Raw genomic sequence first — 22083 nt, 5'->3', positions numbered from 1 at the left:
AGGGGAAGTGAAGGCAGTTGTAAAAAATATTAAAAAGAATATATATTGAATATAAAAAAGGGGAAGTTGATAGTGATGACTATAAATCAGAAGTTAGAAATTGTAGAAAGTTGATAAGGGACGCAAAGGGACATAAGGAGAGATCTATGGCCAGCAGAGTTAAGGACAATATGAAGGTGGTTTTTAAATATATCAGGAACAAAAAGAATTGGTCTATTACTAGATATAAATGGAATGGTAGAATTATCAAAAATAATGCAGAAAAGGCAGAAGTGTTTAATGAATATTCTGTATTTGGGAAAAAACAGATGATATAGTCTCATGCAGGAGACTGGACTAGATGACCTCTCGAGGTTCCTTTCAGTCCTACACTTCTATGATATGAAGATAATTACTTTCTTTTCATTCCACTATTATCTCTGAAAGATGTTAAACAGAAGTTACACAATTAGACATTGTTAAATTAGCAGTTCCAGATAACTTGCATCTAAGAGTTTTTAAAGAGCTGGCTGAGGAGTTTGCGGGACCATTAATGTTGATTTTCAAGAAGTCTTGATGTACTGAGGAAGTTCCAGAAGACTGGAAGAAAGTCTTATAGAGACAGACTCCACAGTTTCATTTATTTAGCTTAACAAAGAGAAGGTTAACGGGTGATATGATTACAGTCTATAAGTAACTACAAATATTTGATAATGGGTTCTTCAGTCTAGAAGAGAAAGGTGCAATGTGATCCAACAGCTGGAAGTTGAAGCTACACAACTTCAGAGAAGAAATAAAGTGTAAATTTTTAACAGTGAGGGTAATTAATCATTGGAACAATTTACCAGGGTTGTGGTGGATTCCCCATCACTGACCATTTTAAAATCCAGATTAGATGTTTTTCGAAAAGATGTGCTCTAGGAATTACATTGGGAAAGTTCTATGAGCTGTGTTATACAGGAGTCCAGTCTAGATGATCACAATTGTCCCTTATGGAATCTAGGAGATAAGTGCATTGCAAAGCACACACTTACTGTGAATGCTCTTTCTGCAATCTTAGAGTTATAGAGGGGTGATGCTATAAGCAAAGGGTGATCATAAAGGGGCTTTTCACAACTGGGAACCAAAGAGCCATAAGTTTTACTTCTATCCCTAGACATGCCATATCACCTCATTGATTTCATTCTGGTGATGCAGATTTCAAGTGATGGTGGAATTTGGTCCATACTTTTTTGCCCAAGATTGTTAAGAAGCAGAATTTTATAATAGGGTGCAAAACATCTCTATAACATCCTGCAGGTCCCCACAAAAGCAGACCTGGAGTAATAAAAGTGGCTGAGTAAAACAGCCTGAGCATTGTCTCCAGGTCAGTTATTGATTACTAGGAAATCAGCCTTTTCCTTGCTTTAAAGTACATCTTGAGAATCCCAATACAACATAATGCACTACACATTTTTATATAAAACAGCAGGTCTAAAATCATATTCCTAGACCTGGGGCCCCACAAAGCTATACCAAAAGCTTGGTTCCCTCTAACTTCATTAAGATCCATATTTTCTACACTGTAAAAGAACACGTGCTTCTGGGGATAATCGCCAAAGATGGGCTACGCTAGTCACAGATCTACATGTCCCAGATCCTTTTTTCTGTGCTAAGCTCTCTTGGCCTCTTTTGTATACTGAAATCTCTTGATGAACTCCTTTTACTCCTCTGCTTTTTATGGCAACACTCCATTCTGTAGCACTATTTTTAATTACTACAGTACTGCATAACTCCATTCAGGGCTTAGACACAACTATGATGGAAAGCAAGCCATTATGTCTCCTTTTATGGATCCCAGCACTCTTTTCATGGCTCCTAATATGTGGCAGTCTCTTTCACTTTCTGATTTCTACCTTCCTGAGCTCAACACCGTCTCTTTCTCATCCATAGAATTAACACACTCATCTCTCCATCCTCATGATCTTTTATTCCCCCGCCCCACCGGCTCCAATAACTTAATTCAAGTTCTTTCCTCTCTGTCATTTACTCTCTCCCGCTCCATCTCAAAGATGGAATGCTATGTTATGCTCCACATCTTCTGTAACACAGTTAATCGTGGCTGTGCAGTAACCTAAAGCCATGAATGTGTTGCTTAACTGGAAAATGGGTGCATCTAAATAAAAAGGAAAGAAAGTTGGCATTACAGAGTGAATGCAGAACTCCACTAAGCTGCAGGGAGACACAACTAAACGATGTGGACCTAATCCTGCTCTCACATATGATTGCACAACTCTTATGGGCCGGAGTGTGAGCAGCACAATGCATCTGAGGGTACTTTGTGCGTGGCTCATCATTATGTTACATTGTTAAAACCCTGACATCATCCTGTACCTTCTGTGTATTGTATTCTTTTGCAGCCCTCTCCTAGTATCTCACCCTGACCTTCCCTCCTTATTTCACCATAACTCTCTGGTCCCAAAAAGAAAAGGAGTACTTGTGGCACCTTAGAGACTCCCAGTTACTCTTCCCAACTCAACTTCTTTCAAAGCCTATTGTACTCCTGTGCCTTCCTGCTATGTGTTCCCTATAAAAAGAGAGGGAGATGGAAAATGAGAAATAGCTGTGAATTTTAAAAAGATATAAGCAGAGAAAAAAATATCAAACACAGATAGGTTCATTCCCTGTCACATAGCCCTATGACATCCAGAAATTGATTGGGATCTGAGACCACAGAACACCTCTGCAGGACTTACACGGGGACTTCCAAATGTACAGAAAGGTAAAGAAGTCTCTGCATCTTATACAAGCTTGTGAGCCTGGGGGGACAGATCCTCAAGCTACACTTGTGCTGAAACTGGTACAGCTGGGCATGAGGAGCATCACTGGCTTTATGCTTCCACCCATCCCTGGTATATGGCTCTTTTGAGTTGCACGTAGCTGCAACAGCTCTCAGTGGGCTGTACCAGCAGCCAAGAATATTTTGAGTGCAAGTACTCCAGCCATGCCCCTTCTACCTGGGCCATGTCCCCACATCCCCCTCCCCTTATACAAGCTCTGAGTAGCAGGGGGCTTTGGGCCAGTATATCCACTTCTGGGGATTCCCCTTTAGCAGAATGCCCAGGTAACTGGCTTTCTGGCTATGGATCAGAGCAGCCAGAGGGGATGGGGGCAAGGATCTGCCCCGGGTATCCACATATGTATTTGCAGTCTTGGACCCGAACAGTTCCATTTGTTTTGCAGAGATTTTTAGCCCTGCAGGCTGACTTCCGTTGATTAGCATTGAGTTCCTGTAAAGAAGAAGAACATTTATTGCAGGATAGGTGGAATTTTACAGAAGAACTGTTTGGTGAAATTATTGCACAATTCTAATTGAAAGCTCCATTTAAGAATTAATGGTAATGGCCTCCCTCTTAACCAGTCCTCTCCACTTATTCCTGCCACAGAAGTAGTATCAGCTCACACTAAAGAAACTCTTATGGGGAATGGGTCAATAGAAAATGTCTGGCCTGCACTAATATATTTCAGCACCTAAGAGGCAAAAAAGTAGCAATTAAGCACAGCACAATTTGAATAATTCAATAGTTAATTTGACCTGCCAGCTTTCAGCCTATTTTTTACTTCCTATAAGACTGTACTCAGTCTCCTGGGAGAGAGTTATTCTGTAAAAGCCTACACCATGGTGCAGTGCAATATAATGGAAAACAGCATGCACAAAGGGAATAAAAACTATTTAAAGGGAAATATTTTTATTTTCTGAAAGTGATGAGCCACCTATGCTTAATAAAAGTGACTTTCTATAAATCAACCTGCCGAGTCACTGTGCAGTAAACCAGCTCTGTGCTGGCCATATCGAAGATAAGCAATTAAAGATAGTCTATGCTGAGTTTTTCGGTTATGAGTTTGCATGTAATGTTCACATTTATCAACCAATGACTCAATCCACTGGGACTCTTTAGTTCCATTCAAAACCAGTCATTAGAACAACAAACCACCATTAATGGTGTTTTATTTACTCCACAGTACAGCAATACTGATTCACCACAACCCAGTAGTTTGATGCAGCCCTGAGCAATAATGTTACAGAGACAGAGGGACGGGCTTGTAGTTAAGGCACTGGACTGGGATTCAAGAGGTGCGGGTCCAACTCCCAGCTCTGCCACAGATTTTCGGTGCGAGTCTGGGTTAGTCACAATTTCCCAGTTCCCCCATTGGGAACTTCCTGGGGTGCTGTATGGATATCTGTGAGGAGCTTAGACATTGCAGTGGTGATCAGAATGGAGAAGTCCATAAACAACAAATGACTGTGAAGAGCTAAAGGTTTTCAGATCCTGCAGCTGACTCTGTAGTTGGAAATATGGATATCACTGCTGTGACCCAGGAAACTATCAACCTGCACTGCTGTCTCAGAGAAGCTTAGTGGTCACTCAACAGCCTCAGAGAGAAATTGAACCTTCTGTTCATTGCCCATTTTCAGGCTGGCTCCACCCTAATAATGATAATAACCTATCAACTCAAGGATAACTAGAATATGTAATTGCTTTGAGTTCCTACAGAAAGATTGTAGATTCAAAAAGTAGTTGTCAATGGTTCACTGTCAAACTGGGAGGGCATACCGAGTGGAGTACCACAGGGGTCAGTCCTAGGTCCGGTACTATTAAATAGTTTAATTAATGACGTGGATAATGGAGTGGACAGCATACTTATAAAATCTGCAAATGATACCAACCTGGGAGGTATTGCAAGCATTTTGGAGAACAGCATTCCAATTCAAAAGGATCTTGACAAATTGGAGAATTGGTCTGATTTCAGCAAGATGAAATTCAGTAAAGATAAGAGCAAAGTACATTTAGGAAGGAAAAAGCAAATGCATAACTACAACATGGGGAATAACTGGCTAGGTGGTCATGCTGCTAAAAGGGATCTGGGGGGTGTAACGGATCACAAATTGAATATGAATCTACGATGTTGTGAAAAAGGCTAATATCATTCTGGGGTGTATTAACAGGAGTGTTGTATGCAAGACAGGGGAGATAATTGTCCCACTCTACTTGGCAGTGGTGAGGCCTCAGCTGGAATCATCTGTCCAATTCGGGCACCACACTTTAGGAAGGATGTGGATAAAATTGGAGAGAGTCAAGCGGAGAGCAACAAAAATGATAAAAGGTTTAGAAAACCAGATCTATGAAGAAAGATTAAAAAAACTGGGAATGTTTAGTCTTCAGAAAAGAAGATTGAGGGGGAACCTGATAACAGTTTTCAAATATGTTAAGGGCTGTTATAAAGAGACCAGTGATCCATTGTTTTCTATGTCCACTGAAGGTACGACAAGAAGTAATCAGCTTAATCCGCAGCAAGCAAGATTTAGGTTACATATTAGGAAAAGCTTTCTAACTATAAAGGTAGCTAAACTCTGGATTAGGGTTGTGGAATCCACATCACTGGAGGTTTTTAAGAACAGGTTGGACAAACACCTGTGAGGGATGTCTAAGCTTACTTGGTCCTGTCTCAGCACAGGGGGCTTCATCAGATGACCTTTCAAGGTCCCTACGTTTTCATAATTCTATGATGTTTGCAACTACAGTCACCACATACTATACAGACTCGATGGTGACAATGAAGATGTAAAAGAGGCCCAGAGGCAAATAACACTGCTCTGTTTTAAGGCCAAATATTCATTTCAAGTACTAACATCATGAATGACTTGCTTTCCTTTAAAATACACAACACCACTTTTTCATTTTGTTTGATTAGGGAAAGTGTTTAAACATATGAGATCATTTATGTTCAATATGAAAGTTACAGTCTCACCATCTCTCTCCTGATTAATATAGAAGACTTGCCTTCAAAATCCCTGGCTAACCCAGCTGAATCAAACTGACTCTCACCTCTGCTCTATTTTGATGACATTCAGGGACCAACCTGGAGTGATTAAGTCCTAGTGTACATTTACTATCTCAGTCTTGCATCCTCTGAGTGTCAACAGAAGAGACTGGAATTTACTTAACACTCGCCAAAAATATTGACATTCGCTTGAAAATAAAATCTGTCCACATAACTTCAGTCTCTTTTCCTTTCAGTGCTATTCTGTTAATATTATGCTGGACCATTTAGCAACCAGTTGCCATGTCCTTGTGTCTATTGAGGACATGACGGACTGTCTCATAACATGTAAGGTAGCAAGGCTTGATTAATAAGCCAGAGAAACACACAAGGGGCCAGTTCCTCAGCTGGTGTAAATCACGGTTGCTCCACTGAAGCTATTTATATCTACTGAAGACTGGGCCAGAATGGGGACAATAACACAGGGTAAAGTTGTGAAGGGAAAAGACGACCAACTGAGAATAAATTAAAAGAAACCTTAGTTTCCTCAAATGGAAAGCAGCAATGTGTCTCCAACAACTGGATGAAGAGAGATCTGAGAGGATCATCAGGCTTCCAAATATTTGCCCCATATTGTTCTCCATGATTTTGAAACCTCTGGCCATATTCAGCCTTGACGTATGCTGGTGGAATTCTACTGAAGTCAAGAGACCTGCACCCACTTCCACCAAGGCTGAACCTGGCCCTTCATCACTAAGGGGAAATTTTGTACTCTTTTCCCCCTTTATGTTCTCACTGTGGTGTGGTTTCTTTACATTTGTGCACCAGTCTATCTTTCAGAGTGATACTTGGAAGACTCTCCTTTGTCAGTCACAAGCTGACTGCATTACAGATACACCACTCGCTGGTTACACCACAAACTGAGCACAAAGCCAGAGCATTTTTCCCCACAGGAAAAGCCACGTTTTCTGTTCAGTCGCCTCAAAAAGACAAGGTATGCAGGGCTCAATGGAACCAACTCACTTGCCATCTGAATATATTATTATAGATTTGCAATCTGGAAAAAGTAGTTCCTACAGGATCAGAACTTTAATGAGAGAATGTAGATGGGGTAGTGCCTTGCTCTGGCACGTGGAAGATTTAGGATTGAATCCCAGGGCTGGAATCTCCCATTCCTTGTCCTGATAAGGGGTGGGAGTAACACACAAAGTATTTAATAGTAACACCGTTTGAAAAATGAAGCAGGAGGATAAATAAGCTCCTGTCAATCTAAGTCCATATCGGCTGGAATGGGAAAAGCAACGGGAGTGGCTACTACATGAGGCCTTCAAGGTGGGTACTACAAAGATGAGAGGAAACAGGGAGAGCAGAAATTCAGTGGTGGAGATAGTTTTAGACACACCCAAGATTTGAGGGGGAGCAGGAATAGGAGAAAGATAAAGTAGCAGTGTTGTTGCCCTCCACTTGTGCCTCTGAAGCAAAGGGATACATTATCCTTTTGATGCATTTGCTACTCTGATTGGTTTAGACTCTGCAGCGACTGCATGAGCAGCGCTCTCACAAAAGGGGGTGATGCTCTCAAAGCAGCTGCAGATTCAGGCTCAGTGGTAACAATGGGAGTTAAGCAATGTGTTGAGAGGAGCGCATACCAGAATGGGTGTGCTGTTCCATAAAGGCTTTTAAATGGTATACACATAGTCTCATTTACTGTATTAAGTTCTGTCCATGCTGACCTTGATCCTCCATGACATTATTATAAAACAACCTTTAAGAAAAGAAAACAACAACCCCCTCTTACTGTGTAGTTACCCCACCTAGCTTTTACACAGCTGTTCACAGCAGTAGATCTCAAAGTCGTGTGGCAAATTGCCGACACTACTATGTGGGTCTCGCGCTTTCTCTTCTTGAGGGGGGTTCAGGGCTCCGTTTCTTGTCCCTGAACTGGGTTACTAACTGCCCCACTGGTGTCCTAGAGGAGGGGAGTGGAGAGGGAGGGACTCAGGCCCGCCCTCTACTCCGGGTCCCAGCCCAGGGGTCCTAGGGATAGCAGTAAACCACTTGAACTAACGGTTCCTTCCCCGGGCTACTTCCCTCTCCTGCCCTTCAGCTTGTTGGGCTTCCTGCCCTCCCTCTGCACAAACCAGGTGTCCCTTTACCTAGGGTCTTGGTCTTCTTAGCCCACCACAGCATTTCTCCAAACTCTCCTCTGTTTCCTTCCAAACTGCTCTCTGCTCCAACACCAATCCACTCTGCTTCGACTCCTCCAAACTGCTCTTTGCTCCAACACCAATCCACTCTGCTTCAACTACTCCTCTTGTCTGATTGAAGCAGGGGGGTTTTATCATGTGACTGGCTTCAGGTGCTCTAATTGGCTTCAGGTGCTTTAATCAATCTATAGCAAACTTTCTTCCCTCTACAAGGAATAAGGCTCCCTTCTAACACTCTCCTGCTGCCCTCTGGCCATGCTGTATCTCAATCCTTACAAAGGAGGTCAGCATCATTTTCCTCACTGTATAGAAAGGGAAACGGAGGATCAGATAGGCTAAGTGCCAGGACCAGAACCCAGACCTCTGCCCGGTTCAGTAGCCAGCCAACATGGCCTCCCACTGACAACCAACATCACTTGAAGTGACACTGCATCTGCTGGTTAAAAAACAAAGCATGAGCTACTGTAACATTGTTACCACAGGCACAGGAATCACCCCCTCCAGTGTAATTGTAGAGTCTGGTGTGAAATAGTCCAGGCAAAGTCCCATCAGCTGCAGTGTGGCAGAACTTATTTTATCTCAGCTTTTATTTTATAAAGACTTGCGAGATGCAAACTGTCAAGGTTCCTTCCCCACTCTGAACTCTAGGGTACAGATGTGGGGACCTGCATGAAAGACCCCCTAAGCTTATTCTTACTAGCTTAGGTTAAAAACTTCCTCGACGTACAAACTTTGCCTTGTCCTTGAAGCCTATGCTGCCACCACCAAGCGTATTAAACAAAGAACAGCGAAAGAGCCCAAAATATCCTCCCAAAATATCCCCCCAAGCCCTACACCCCCTTTCCTGGGGAAGGCTTGATAAAAATCCTCACCAATTTGCATAGGTGAACACAGACCCAAACCCTTGGATCTTAAGAACAAGGAAAAAGCAATCAGGTTCTTAAAAGAAGAATTTTAATTGAAGAAAAAGTAAAAGAATCACCTCTGTGAAATCAGGATGGTAAATACCTTACAGGGTAATCAGATTCAAAACAGAGAATCCCTCTAGGCAAAACCTTAAGTTACAAAAAGACACAAAAACAGGAATCAGAGGAACAGCCGTGTTAGTCTGTATTCGCAAAAAGAAAAGGAGTACTTGTGGCACCTTAGAGACTAACCAATTTATTTGAGCATGAGCTTTCGTGAGCTACAGCCCACAGTGTGCTGTAGCTCACGAAAGCTCATGCTCAAATAAATTGGTTAGTCTCTAAGGTGCCACAAGTACTCCTTTTCTTTTTGAAAAACAGGAATCTACATTCCATTCAGCACAGCTATTTTAACAGCCATTAACAAAAGAAAATCTAACGCATTTCTAGCTAGATTGCTTACTAACTTTTTACAGGAGTTATGAAGAGCATTCCTGATCTGTTCCCGGCAAAAGCATCACCCAGACAGACAGACCCTTTGTTCCCCCACCCCCCTTCTCCAGCTTTGAAAGTATCTTGTCTCCTCATTGGTCATTTTGTTCAGGTGCCAGCGAGGTTATCTTAGCTTCTTAACCCTTTACAGGTGAAAGGGTTTTGCCTCTGGCCAGGAGGGATTTTATAGTTCTGTATACAGAAAGGTAGTTACCCTTCCCTTTATATTTATGACACAAACATATCAACAAAAATACTTGCCCCCCCAAATCCATAGGGCTTTTGCTGTCAAGCATCCCCCAGAGAATACTCCTTGGCTATACCTAGAGCTACTTTTTGGGTTTGTTTTTTTTTAAACTTCCTCCCAGACTCCCAAAGCAAATACACTTAACTGCACAATGGTGTTTCCTAATCTACAATTAATTCCTTCTTTTTTGTTTTGGAAAGACATTCACGCTATATGTACCAGCTGTCCTTTTTCAGCTGAGTGTAGATATTAGTCCATTCAGACCTACTTCCACAGTGCTCCCTATTGGGAAATTCATTAACATATCGATTATTTTCTTAATAAACTCATTCCCGTTGCCAAATTGTGTTCTTTTAAAAGAAATACACTGTAAGGTCCAGTGCAACTTATGCCAAAATAGCGTTTTCTGCTCTTGTGCTCTCTCTGCTGGTTCTTCAGGAGTTATACCACAACAGATATTGGTGTAATCTGGCTTGATCCCACTGAAGTGAATGGAGCTTCAAAGATTTACCCCACCTGAGGATCTAGCCCATTAAACTCAGAGCCGTGCTCACATCATCAGTGTTGCTGGTTTGGAAAGCAAACAAAAAGCGGCATACTGATTTCAAGATGCATTAGAAGCACAGGGAATAATTCAATGTTCCCCCAAAACGTAAATGCAAGAAAATATATAGAAAAAAATCATGTTTATATTCAAGCTTCTGGAAGGAAATTACAAACAATGGAGAGTAAACAAAACAAAACAAAAATGAAAGTACACAACAATTTATTTTTAAAATGTCCTTGAGCACAGAACTTGCTTAATGGTTTTTCGCCATTTGCTCACTTCAGGGATCTCAGATTGATTTCCATGCAAATTGCTTCCCTGTACGTTGAACTGCACAGGAGCTAGAATGACAGTCCTTAATGGATCTGGCAGCCATTGCAGGAGACTTCAACACCCTAACGTTGCAACAACCAAGAACATTATTCAAAGTAAATTGCTAATGCTCCCAAGCCTAGAGCGAGCTCATCACTGGAATTCTTTGGCTCCCATCACCGAGAAAATCTCATTTACAGGCTTTGGGAAAGTAGCGTACAGTATAATAGTGCTGCTGTTTCCCTGTGGGAAATCCAGCATGTAAAGACATCCATGTTGCCACCACAATGCCTTACCAGCCAGTGTTGAACTCAACATGAGCATCGAAGAAACCAACAATCGGAGAAGTTGCTGCTTTCCAGCCTTGGATTCTGGCTCGAATCAGTCCTTCCCGTTTATTATTGCGTACTATCTTCACCAGGCCTGGGTATCGCTTATTGACATACTGGTCCAGATTAAACTTCAGCTCAACTGTAAAAAAGACACACACCACACGCTCTCAAAAGAGATTTCCACTGAGCATATATAGCTGCCACATAACATTTTATTTAAATATGATTTACCCTGGAACAAACATTTTTAAGCCCATGAACACAAAAACAATTCTGAGGCTGAGACTTTCCAGAACAATTGGCCACATTCCAAGAGGTGCTAGGCACGTGCAGCTTCCACTGATGTATATGGGCCCCGTTCTAAGGTCGTGGCTTGGCCCAAAGTCGGTTCTGAGTTACAGTGATGTAAACCCAGAGTAATCCCATGCAAATCAATGGTGTTACTCTGGACTAATATCAGATTTTATACACTAACTTTTATAGGCATTTTGCCTTAATAAGACCCTCAGTACTGGGCCACTTGGGAATTTGCAGATGACTCAGCACTGCTCAGGATTTTGTCCAATGTTTAGACAACATCAAGTTTCAATTAGTTTCAAAATAATGATTACTGTACAAGTCCCCTAACAACTTCTGACATGCTAAGGTCAGTCTCTGTGAGCCTGAGTCTGATCACCCATCAGCGCAACTCAACTGTCATCAGTGGTGTAAATCCACTCTTGATTTACACCAGTCAACAAGAGTCTTTCCACTGACTTCAATATTCTTTAGACTGGGCCCTAAGAAAGATCAGAAGCAGGCCCCCTGAGTTTAAGGGTTTGCAATTAAATGTAATTCAGAAGCCCTCCCCCGCATTACCATCACCTTAAAATGGAATCTGATACTGTATATCTAAACAGATCCCTTCCCGTCTGTGTCACTTTCCAGTCATTCACCTACATGTGATTCAGAACTCATCAGCCATGCTACTCGCCTTCACTTCAGTACATTTATAAATGGACTCTGATTATGAATAAAGATCTTTGTACTTTTAAAAGTTCAGCCTGGTCTATTATTGTAATTACTACGCTAGCTTTTATTTACAATACTTTCTTTTTTAAAATGCTAGATAAACTTGTAGTGGCTTATGTGATATTAGAGTCCTCCATTCTCATGGCTTACGTTAGAGAAAGGAACAATTACCAGCCAAATCAAAGGATCTGGTTAATCTTCAGTAGTGGGGACTAGCCACAAAAGCTGCCTCAGGGACACTGGGTCAGATTCTGCTCTCAGTTACACTCATGTATATCCCGAGTAACTCCACTAAATGATTCTTTACCTACATTGGTATAACCAAGAGCAGAATTTGACCACGTACTTTCAGGTCTATATGGACTTATTAGTGTGGTGGTGGTTTTTTGTTTTTGGTTTTGTGTTTTTTTTTTTGTTTCTCTTTTGAGGTTCCTGAGAAACAGAAGTGTCAGAATACAGGAAGGTTCAAATTGCTGGGCTTCCAAGAAAATGCTACACTTCAGATCTTATTCTAAGTGGAGTTTTCTTAAGATGGGATATGCATCCTAGAGCTTGAAATAGGCAGAAATGACCTAAAACAAAACAAAAAAAAATGCACTATTTGCTGATTTACTCTTCTAATCTATTAAGGGAGTTACTAACCTAATTAAGCCATAATGACTGTTCACACCTCAAATATCATGCTGACCTACATTTTGAGTTCTGTCTAAGAAATTATATTAGTTAACACACATGATATTTTTGTATTAGTTAATTATATTACTTTACCGTTAGACTGGCTTTGTGTGCATTCTTGTAGTATGATTCTTGCACTCTAATTACTAGCTGTTGAGTACCAAAAAAAAAATAAATGAAAAAGTTTCAGAACCTGAATCAGATCTCAGTTACACCAAGGTAAACTGGGAACAATTCCATTCATTCCACCGGAATTGTGTTCAATTTATCCCGGTGTAAATGAAAACAGAATATAACCTTAAAGAGAGTCAGCAGCTCTGATTTCCTTGTAAGTAGAATTGCTTTATTTAATCTTCTGAGCTAATAATCGACACATTGTCCTGAATCTGGAAGTGTGGGGGATCAAATAAACTGTCTGAACCTTTTTTAAAAAAAAAAAATAGACAACTTCGGTGACAGTTTATTTTCTATCAAGAATTTTAGGCAAGAGACTAAAATATATTAGGTTCTACTGTATGGCCTTTACTCATGTTAGTTAAGTTGTTACACACGTGAGTTGTCTCAATGAAGTCAATGGGACTCCGCACACGAGTAGCTTCTTGCCAGCGTGACTAAGTTTTGTATACCTGGAGTTGCTGGGCCAGATCCACCACTGACACACACTGGGTCATAGCTAAGGGATTTACATCCTCTGAGGATCTTGGCCATTACCTACAAATCTGTAGTTAGGTTTCTGATGTTCCTTCTCTCAGCTATTTCAGATGTGTTCAGATTAGGCTTGTTCCATTCCAACCTCAGAAAAGTACATTTAAATTAGAAGTAACTAAATTATTTCAATTTAAAATTTAATCTCATTACAATACACAGGATAAAACACTTAAGAGAAAAAAAGCAGGCTTTAATGACATTCACCGTTATCACTGTTGTCATCCACCAGAATTATCTCCTTGAGCAAATGGGATGGGGTATGGTTCACAACACTGTGCACTGAGCGCAAGATGACAGACAGAGCCTCGTTTACAAAAATAAAGACCACCGAGATCTGGGGCAGGTCATCGGAATAGGTCATCTGTTTGCACCTGGAGAGAACAAGGCGAGAACTAGAACCCAGTAAGAGACAGATATTAAACATGCAGAAGATTGGATTTCATCTCTCTCCTCCCCAGCATTTGGACACAGAGTACTTGTTCATTCTGATCTATTATAATGAACAGCATTCCCCCAGGTACACACTATTTGGGTACAAATGAAAACCATTTTAGCCCTGAAGAAAAATCACCTAGTTAAGTGCTGCTAACATTTAATCACCTTAATGACAACAGAATCATATATTTGCATATATGCCTGCACATAGGCAGAATTTGTAGAGGATTTTAGTTGCAGCAAGGTTAAAATTGTCTCATACAAAATGAAATGCTGTACAGCCTTTATATGTTTTATTCTAAGAGTCCAGAAATAGGTGAAAACAAGACATTAAGGATTATGGCTTGCTTCTGCTCATGAAGTCAATTGACTTAAAAGGAAGTTGGATCAAGCCCCATATTTTCAAGTGGCCTAAAAGTAGATCTCAAAATTATACAGAATATTTTTCATGTGAACCCCATTTATACCCAAGCCAGCACCACATTTTCCCATGCAAACAAGAATTTGCACCCACAAGTGTTATTTATGCAGCTGTCCAGCTTGCAAACAAATGGATGTATTTACAAAACATATCTCCACAATTTGTGAGACCATATTTACAAATCAGTCTCTACATGAAGTTTTGGATAAAGCAAAGAGAAAGCCTGGAATAAATACTGGCTTATTCCTGCCCTCCACAGACCATTCTCTCATTTCTTCTGCAGTTGCTATGCTCATTTTTATAGACTACAGAGACCTATGCTGTGGATGAATTGTCTACACCAGCACAGTGAGTTCATGCAAGACAAGGTTATTGCTGTGAATTAAACTCGTTGCTTCTGTTGAAGATACAGAAATAAAGTACTTTGGTAGGATCGGAAAATGTGTGAATTTTTGCAAAAGGTGCAAAGCCTCTCCCGCAGCTACTTGAAAATACATGCTAGCGCAGGTGGTCTGCTGCATGAGTTCCCTAAGGCACACTCTTCGGAACGCTGTGCACTCCCTTTTTGTGCACTGGTATCAGTGATGATGTCAGTCAGAGAAGAAAACAGAAGTGCATCTAATACAGTGCAAGAAATGCAACAAAATACAATGCTTCCTAAACCTTCAAGTCAAAAGGACCAAATATTCATCCATATGTCCACCCCATGCAAATCAGTGGGTTGGACAGTGATTATTTGGAGTTATCGGGTGACAGCATTGCAAATGGCCTTTAGGTCTCTTTATCTCATGGATCGGTATTAGAACTTGGAAAAATATTTATTTTCAGCTGTGATAGAGTGTTGGGTTTTTAATGAAGTCTGTCCTCCTGGCCTGAATCTGTTCTGCCCTAGTGCCTCTCTCTCTCTCGAAGGTGTGGGTGCTTCACACAGCAGGTGAGCGGCACAGCCAGGAATAGCATCTGTGTCTCCCAGTCAGCGCCCCTTCTACTGTACATGCTGCCTCATTTTACTGAAAATCTCTCTCACTAACATGGACATTAACTTAAAAAATTACCTATATGTTCTCACAGCCAAAATTCACTCTCAATTATCATAGCAATTACGGAGCCTATCCTCTAAAATACTGTTAATGATACCATGGAAAATGACTTTTCCTGCTCTTGTCAAACTTTTTGACCTCTTTGCTCATCACTTCGGTATAATGATGACTTCTTTCCCCACCATTAGCAGTTAGTTTTTTGGGGATGACAGTGGTTTGACTGCTGGGTAACCTCTGGAAATCTGTTATGAATTTAAAAAACGAGCTGTTACTCATAATTTCTACTCATCCCAACTCCATTTTCTGAGAGACGGGGCGGCTGTGTCATTGATTACAAGTGTTACCGAAGCTACTTACAGCCCACTTGCCAGTGATCTGTGCTATATAGAAGACCACTGGGCATAGCTTTTGTGTAAGAAGCATGCTGGTGTTGTCTAAAAGTAACTTGGACAAGAGCAGAATATTGCAAGAGCTGTGAAAGTTCTACTAGTTAAAGCCGCCTTTCTTTGGGCCCAGTTCTCCTTCCACTCATACCAGCATATGTCAGAAGTCAATCAGGATCATTATTTTAAAATGCAGCAGCACACAGGGTCACCAGCTAGAAAGTATGAAATATGCTGGATTTCCCACTATGGGGGGATCCTGCACGCACCTTGAAGGATTTCACGGGGTATTCAGTGAAAGCATGCAATGGAATAGCAGGACCTGTAAATAAAGGTATCATGGGGTCTGATTCTGATCTTGTTTACACTGCTCCCAAATCAAGAGCAACTCCAGAATCAATTGGGTTATACAGGTGTCATGCTCGCACGAGATCAGAATTAGGCCAAAAGTTCTGGACACAGGAGTAACTATGCCAGTGAGATGATGTAAAGCTAGCTTGAGAGTCATTATACGTTAATACCCATGTTAAGCCTCTGAGCAGATTCAATGTGACCTAGATGTTTCATAAACCTTAAGCAGAGTAGGACTGAGCTGAGTGGCTTAGAGAGAAAAGATAGTGCAGTGGTTAGGGCACTAACTTAGTATGTGGGAGAGCTGGATTTAATTCTTTGCTCTGTGTTTCTGTGTGTCTTTAGGCAAATCACTTAGCCTCTCTGTGCCTCAGTTCTGTAAAAAGGGGATAATAGCACTTATGAGGTGCTCAGACACCACAGGAACGAGGCCATAAAAGTACTGTAGATAGAGCACTCATGAAAGTAAACTAAAAAGAGCTGTTTCTTCCCTCTGTGTCAGGCCCAAAGGTTTACTGAAGATTGCACAGTATCAGAAGTTTTACTGGCCCTAAAATGGAGCAATTACTTCCCCAAGCCCACTGGGTGAGGAAGGAAAGCTCACAAAAAAGAGGTGCCGCCAATTTGAGATTTCCCTCCTCGCTTTGAGCTACGGGCAGAGAAAGGATCTGAACGGCAGGCGAAAGCTGTGATGGGCTGCCTTGCAGGCCTGGGATGGCTTGCCATGGAAGGAGGGAGATAGAGAGGATCTGGAGAGATTACGGATAAATTGGAGAAGAGTTGTAAAATCTACAGCTAGCCCAGGAAAAGAGAGACCCCAATGAAGAGGTAACACCTTTACACGCATGCCACTCACATGGAGGGGAACCCCAAACAGAAGTGCTGCACCTTGTTCTTCACAGTGCACCTAGTGCAAGGCTCAGGCAACCTTAGCCTGGGATATTCAAATAATCTTCCTTTGCCTTCTGGTCCTGATCATTTGCTGAGCTTTTCAATAGCTGGTTTACTGATGGGCCTGAAACACCACAACATCCAAGCCTGTTTTTATACCCTAGCTGTCAAGTTCAGTGCCAGCTAAGATACTCGACATTTTTAATTCCACATTAAAAACAAACCCACACAATCCTAAAACAAAACCTCTCCGTTTGATCCCTCTGTTTCTCACTTGATCGGGTGCCTAAATCAATGCATTATTATCTGACAGCAATTTCGTCTGCTCACTTTTACGAGGATGTTTTCCTGTCTCAGTGCTTACTTTGTGGTGTGCAGTGGGACACTATTAAAAAAGCACTCTGTTAAGATAAAATTGGTTTCTGTTGAAGTGAATCATTGCTGTCAATTCAAATACTAACTTTCCTTCAATGAATTCTTTCACATCTATTAGCAGAACATTTCTGGAAAGCAGTGTTTTGCCTCTAAATGAAAAACCAATCTAACATACTAGAAAATCTTCTCACTTTACGATGGCTCTTGCATTGCATGTTCTTCAGAAGTAGTTAGACGGACTAAGATAAAGCGGTCAAATTCCAGGATCTAAGTTGGGTCATGACATTTTATTTACTGGATCAAGGTCATAAGAATGGATGAAGAAACCGAGAAGATGCTGGGTAAAAATGTCAACAGGTTAATCTTTTTTTCGTAACTGTTACAGAACTTGTACAGAGGGCATTTGCAACTTTCATTTCTGGCAGCCCCAGTAAATGAATCCCCTTCCTTCTTTGAACTGTGTATGTGTTTTGGGGACACTCCCAACCCCTCGAGAGCTAGGGCATAAAAAGATGAGTATTTGGAGTGCCTACAATGCTAGCTGTATGCCCAGTTCACTGCCAAATATACAAGGAGTTGGTGTACCACAGTACTCTCTATGAATCCCTGCAGTGGAGTTGGTTACAATATGATGAATAGAAGCTACCATGAGAGGGCATGCAATTAAAACAACTGGCAACCAAACTCTGCCCTCATTAAAATCAGTGTAACCCCACCGACTCCAGAAAGGACATACCCAAGGGTAAACATTTGACTGTATGTGTGTGTGTGTGGTTATTGATTGTCTTAAAAATCAGTTCACCAGTCAGCTTCATTATGGACTTTAACAAAGGCTGATACTAAATTAGCGTCACAAGCCAAAATCCTGAGCCATTATCTGGACTCTCAATTTCCCGCAAGGAACAGAATCATGCACTTTACTATGAGCAACATTTTTCCTCAAAGGTAGATTAGCATGGAGCATGGCTTTAACTTGAGACCAGCGATTCCAAATAAAGTGGATATATTTGTTGTTACTGTGGCTAAGCACTGCTCTGAAGTGTCTAGAAATGGCTAAAACCCGGTATGTGAATTTCTTCTCCTTGCACCTGTCATAGACCCACTATTCCCCAAATCCCCAGACGGCATGCTTTTGTAAAACTGAGGATGACTGCTAGGGGGTATTCTCTGTGCTGGTTATTCCAAAACCCAGGTTAGGAACCCACTGGGGATTTTCTCTTTATGTTACAGGGAGCTCAACGTCTGAATATTTTTCTCCGCAGAAATAATTTTCATGCAATGTCCCCCTCCTGTTATGCCAGTTCCCCAACATACCAACTTTCTTCCAATCTCTAGAGCAGTGGTGCCCAAACTTTACCTCTTGCTCCTCCACTTACCATGAAAGGAATATGTCCATGCCACCCCTGGGCCGGGGGCCCGAGCCGCGGCCCAGGGGCAGAGCTGAGGGCCGGAGCCAGGGCTGGGGACCTGTGGCCAGGAGCCGGGCAAGGGGCAGGGCTGGAGCACAGCTGGTGGAAGAGGGGGGCTGGGTGGCACTCCCTCCCCGACTCACATGGGGCTGGCCCAGGCCCCACCGGACATTCCTCTGTGCCCTCTGACAGAGTCACGCCCCACAGTTTGGGGACCACTGCTCTAGAATCTAACCATGAGCATTGTCTATTCAGCTGCAGACACATATGCAGGCTGTTTGCTTTACAGACCAACTTCATAGGAGTAACAGAAACTTTAACAAAAAACTAGAACACATTAAAAATCAGGCCAATCAGAAAGTAAATGGTCATTGATGGCACGTCAACAACTTCATTTACACCCTGTATACTCCAAAGCAAAAAAGGAAAAGGAAAGCTTCCTTTATGTAATGGGACTGTTGCCTCCTTACTAACAGTCAGTGGGGGTGTTTTAGTTGCTAGCTCCCAGTACTAAAAGGGGAAGGGTCTATGGGAAATCAGGACCCTAAGACTGATAGTCCCCAGGAACAATGGGGAGACGCCAATGCTCCAGGTCAGCCTGAATGACAGGACGGGCAGGCTAATCAGGGAGTCAGGAGTCCAGGGAGGTCCCGTCTTCTGTGTGAGCTGGATTTGCCTGGGTCAGACAGAGTGGGGCCGAGCTAAGGAGAAAGCAGGGGCCCAAGCTGAGCTGGGGAGCAGAGCTGGGCCAGATCCAGAGGGACCAGAAAAGCAGCCCAGAGAGAGCAGACCCTGTCCTGGGAACAGAGCTGCAGCCCCAAAGCCAGAGGCACAGCCCAGAAACAGCAGACCTGTGCTGGGAGCAGAGCTGTAGCAACCAGAGCCGGAGGGGCCAGAAAAGCAGCCCAGGAAGCAGGTCCGTGCTGGGAGCAGAGTCACAGAAGCAGCCTGCAGAGCAGACCTGTGCTGGGAGCAGAGCTGCAGCAACCAGAGGCAGAGGGGCCAGAGAAGCAGCCCAGGGAGCTGGAGGCAGAGCAGCAGCAGCAGTGCCGAGACAGAGTGGAGCAGCTGGGGCTGGAGCAGTCCGGAGCTGGGTGCGGTGAGCAGCTGGGGAAACCGAGGGGGATCCTGGGCAGCGGGCCCAGCACAGGGAGACGCCTCAGCCAAGAAGCTCTGCGGGCCAGGCTTGGATCATAACCCCGACAGGGCGGGGGCGACACTGGGAAGAAGGGTCCTACCACTTAGAGCCTGAGAGCGTGTGGCCACCACCAGAGCAAGTGTCCAACCCACAACATCCCTGCAGCACAGCCAGGGCCTGAGCAGGAGGCCTGGGACTTACAAGGAACAGACGGGAACTGCCCGGACATTCCAGAGACACTTTGTGAGGTTCCCTGCCACAGAGCGGGTCGATGTGTTTCCTTGAACCTTTCCCATTATTCCTTATTCTTTTTAAAATTAATTGTTGATTAAATAACTTGCATTCGCTTTAACTTGTACGTAATGGTCAGAGAAGTGCCCAGTGCAGAGAGAGTACCCTGGAGTGGGGACACCCTAGCCCCTGTCCTAGGTGACCGCAGCAGAGTTGGGGGTCAAGCCCCCCAGGAATCTTGGGCCCAGCCTTGTTGGGGTTACGAGGACTCTGCCAGACAGGAGAGTGGAAGGGGAGTCCTCAAGGGCAGGGAGGTCACTGGGTAAAGGAAGTGGGAGCGAGGACTCAGATCCTTTCGCTAGCCCACTTCTTCAGGGTAGTGCAGAAGCCAGAAAAGTTCCCCACAATAGCGGGAGTATTCCCCCGCTTACATTTATCTGGACCTCCTTTCCCTGCTCTCTTTTGCTGCAGCTGCATTTGATCCAATCTTCTATTTTCTGTCTTCCAAATTGTTTTGAGCTACCCCATTTTCTGAATGGCTAACACCACTGGGGATTACCAGAGGAAGAAAATCTTTCCTAGTCTCTTTCCCCCTCTCTCTGTATATCTGCTAGCATCAGAATGAGTTTTGCTTGCAGACATTAATACACTGAGTTTCAAAATGGATTATGCAATATATTTAGAGTTTTCAGACAGCTTTACCCTCCAGGAAGAAATGCAAATGGAATTAAAGTTGCGTCATGAATCTTTGAAGTATTTAATACAGAATGTGTTCTTTCCAACGAACCAGTCGGATGGGTACTACTGTGGGTTTACCTCTTGCTTTTCCACTACAGATGGATCTAATGTACATGCAGATACTTGGCCCCTAATTTCAGCAACAAAGGGAAAAAACATCACTACTCCTCGCAGAATTTCAGAAGGGATTGGATTTCATACTTTCAGGCCAATGGCAGGGTCGGGGCCAGAGGGGTAGAGAATCACTATCAAATAGCAAATGAAAAAGACAAGAAATGGAACAAAAGAACTAGCATCAATAAAGATTACTTTTAATGATTGGATATGTGCATATTTTGCCCCAAATCTAATCCCAAAGCAGTTACACACAAATGCCCCCCATTACTGCAAGTGAATTACTCATGTGCAAAAACTTAAGCATGTGTTAAGTGCTTTGCTAGCCTCTGGCTGGCGGGGGAGGGAGAATGTCCGAAATGCTGAGAAAAAGGGGGAAGGAGGGAAGAAAAAGAGAGGGGAAAACAAGTGAGAAAGTTCTGCATGTAGAATCAGGAAACCATAGTAATGTAGGGCTGGAATGGAGCTTGAGAAGTCACCAAGTCCAGCCCCCTCTTCTGGGTGAGATTACCTACTCCCCCGCCACTCTTTTCCCCTCTCCCCAAAATAAAGCCCGCTCTCAGACAAGCCTGCTAACAATATGATTCTCCGTCTTTAGTCCCTTCGGAACACACGCCAGTGCCACATCCTTCGGAATGCGTGTTTTTACATTTCCCCTTCAGGTTTTTGTTTTAGAGGAATATAAAAACACACATTCCAACAAGGGTATCTGCTAGTTTAGACGCAGTGATTTTGTGTGTGTGTGAGATGTGGACACTCATCCAACAGGAAATGGACTGAGAACACCTGCTCATTCAATATAGGCACAAAATAAGCAGAGAGACACTTTTCAGATGCTAATACATCTGAACTGATGACCTTTGGTTTAGGAGTTAGCTCTAACTCTATTCAGCAACAAGGCTAATTATCGACTGTAGAAGTGACAATTCCAGCCCCATCCTAATTTTTCTAATAACCCTAATCAAAGATTATTATTCCTCCTGGTGGAAGGTATTGAATGCAGGGGACTGGACTAGATGACCTCTTGAGGTCCCTTCCAGTCCTATGATTCTATGATTGACTGAAGTATTCTACGACCCTCTCTTCCTGTAGAATAATGGATTTTTTTCTTGTCCTGCTGAATTAGAATGAAAGGACAAAAATAATAAACTACTGACTTCAAGATATGCTTCAGTTTTCCCCCATTGGAATGATAATATAATATCAGAAGTTCCCAGCAGTGTGAAGAAAGAGGCCCGATAACACACCTCCTCTTAAAGGAGGAGATGATTACATTTGACCTGGGGGAAGAAAGGGACATCTGAGCCTCTTCAAGAAAATTAAAAAAAAAAATATCTAGA

At 42.6% G+C, this 22083-nt stretch overlaps 1 protein-coding gene across 5 annotated transcripts in view; it reads right to left on the bottom strand.

The window, feature by feature from the left end:
* The window catches only part of GALNT9 (polypeptide N-acetylgalactosaminyltransferase 9), a 267777-nt gene that overhangs the window by 127303 nt on the left and 118391 nt on the right, over positions 1 to 22083 (bottom strand). For 3 of the 5 annotated variants that reach the window (XM_075119990.1, XM_048821747.2, XM_048821746.2), the window contains exons 3-4: positions 13422 to 13588; positions 10788 to 10962 (exon numbers count right to left, since the gene is read on the bottom strand). The exons of 1 other annotated variant lie outside the window; for it this stretch is intronic. In XM_075119990.1, coding sequence (XP_074976091.1) covers positions 10788 to 10962; positions 13422 to 13588 — 342 coding nt within the window. The remainder of the gene's footprint in view (positions 1 to 10787; positions 10963 to 13421; positions 13589 to 22083) is intronic. One more of the 5 variants, XM_048821750.2, reaches the window with a different exon arrangement.

Source organism: Caretta caretta, chromosome 15 (assembly GCF_965140235.1).
Source record: "Caretta caretta isolate rCarCar2 chromosome 15, rCarCar1.hap1, whole genome shotgun sequence".
Taxonomy (NCBI): domain Eukaryota; kingdom Metazoa; phylum Chordata; order Testudines; family Cheloniidae; genus Caretta; species Caretta caretta.
The sequence above is the reverse complement of the archived record's forward strand: the minus strand, read 5'-3'. Positions and strand labels throughout refer to the sequence as shown.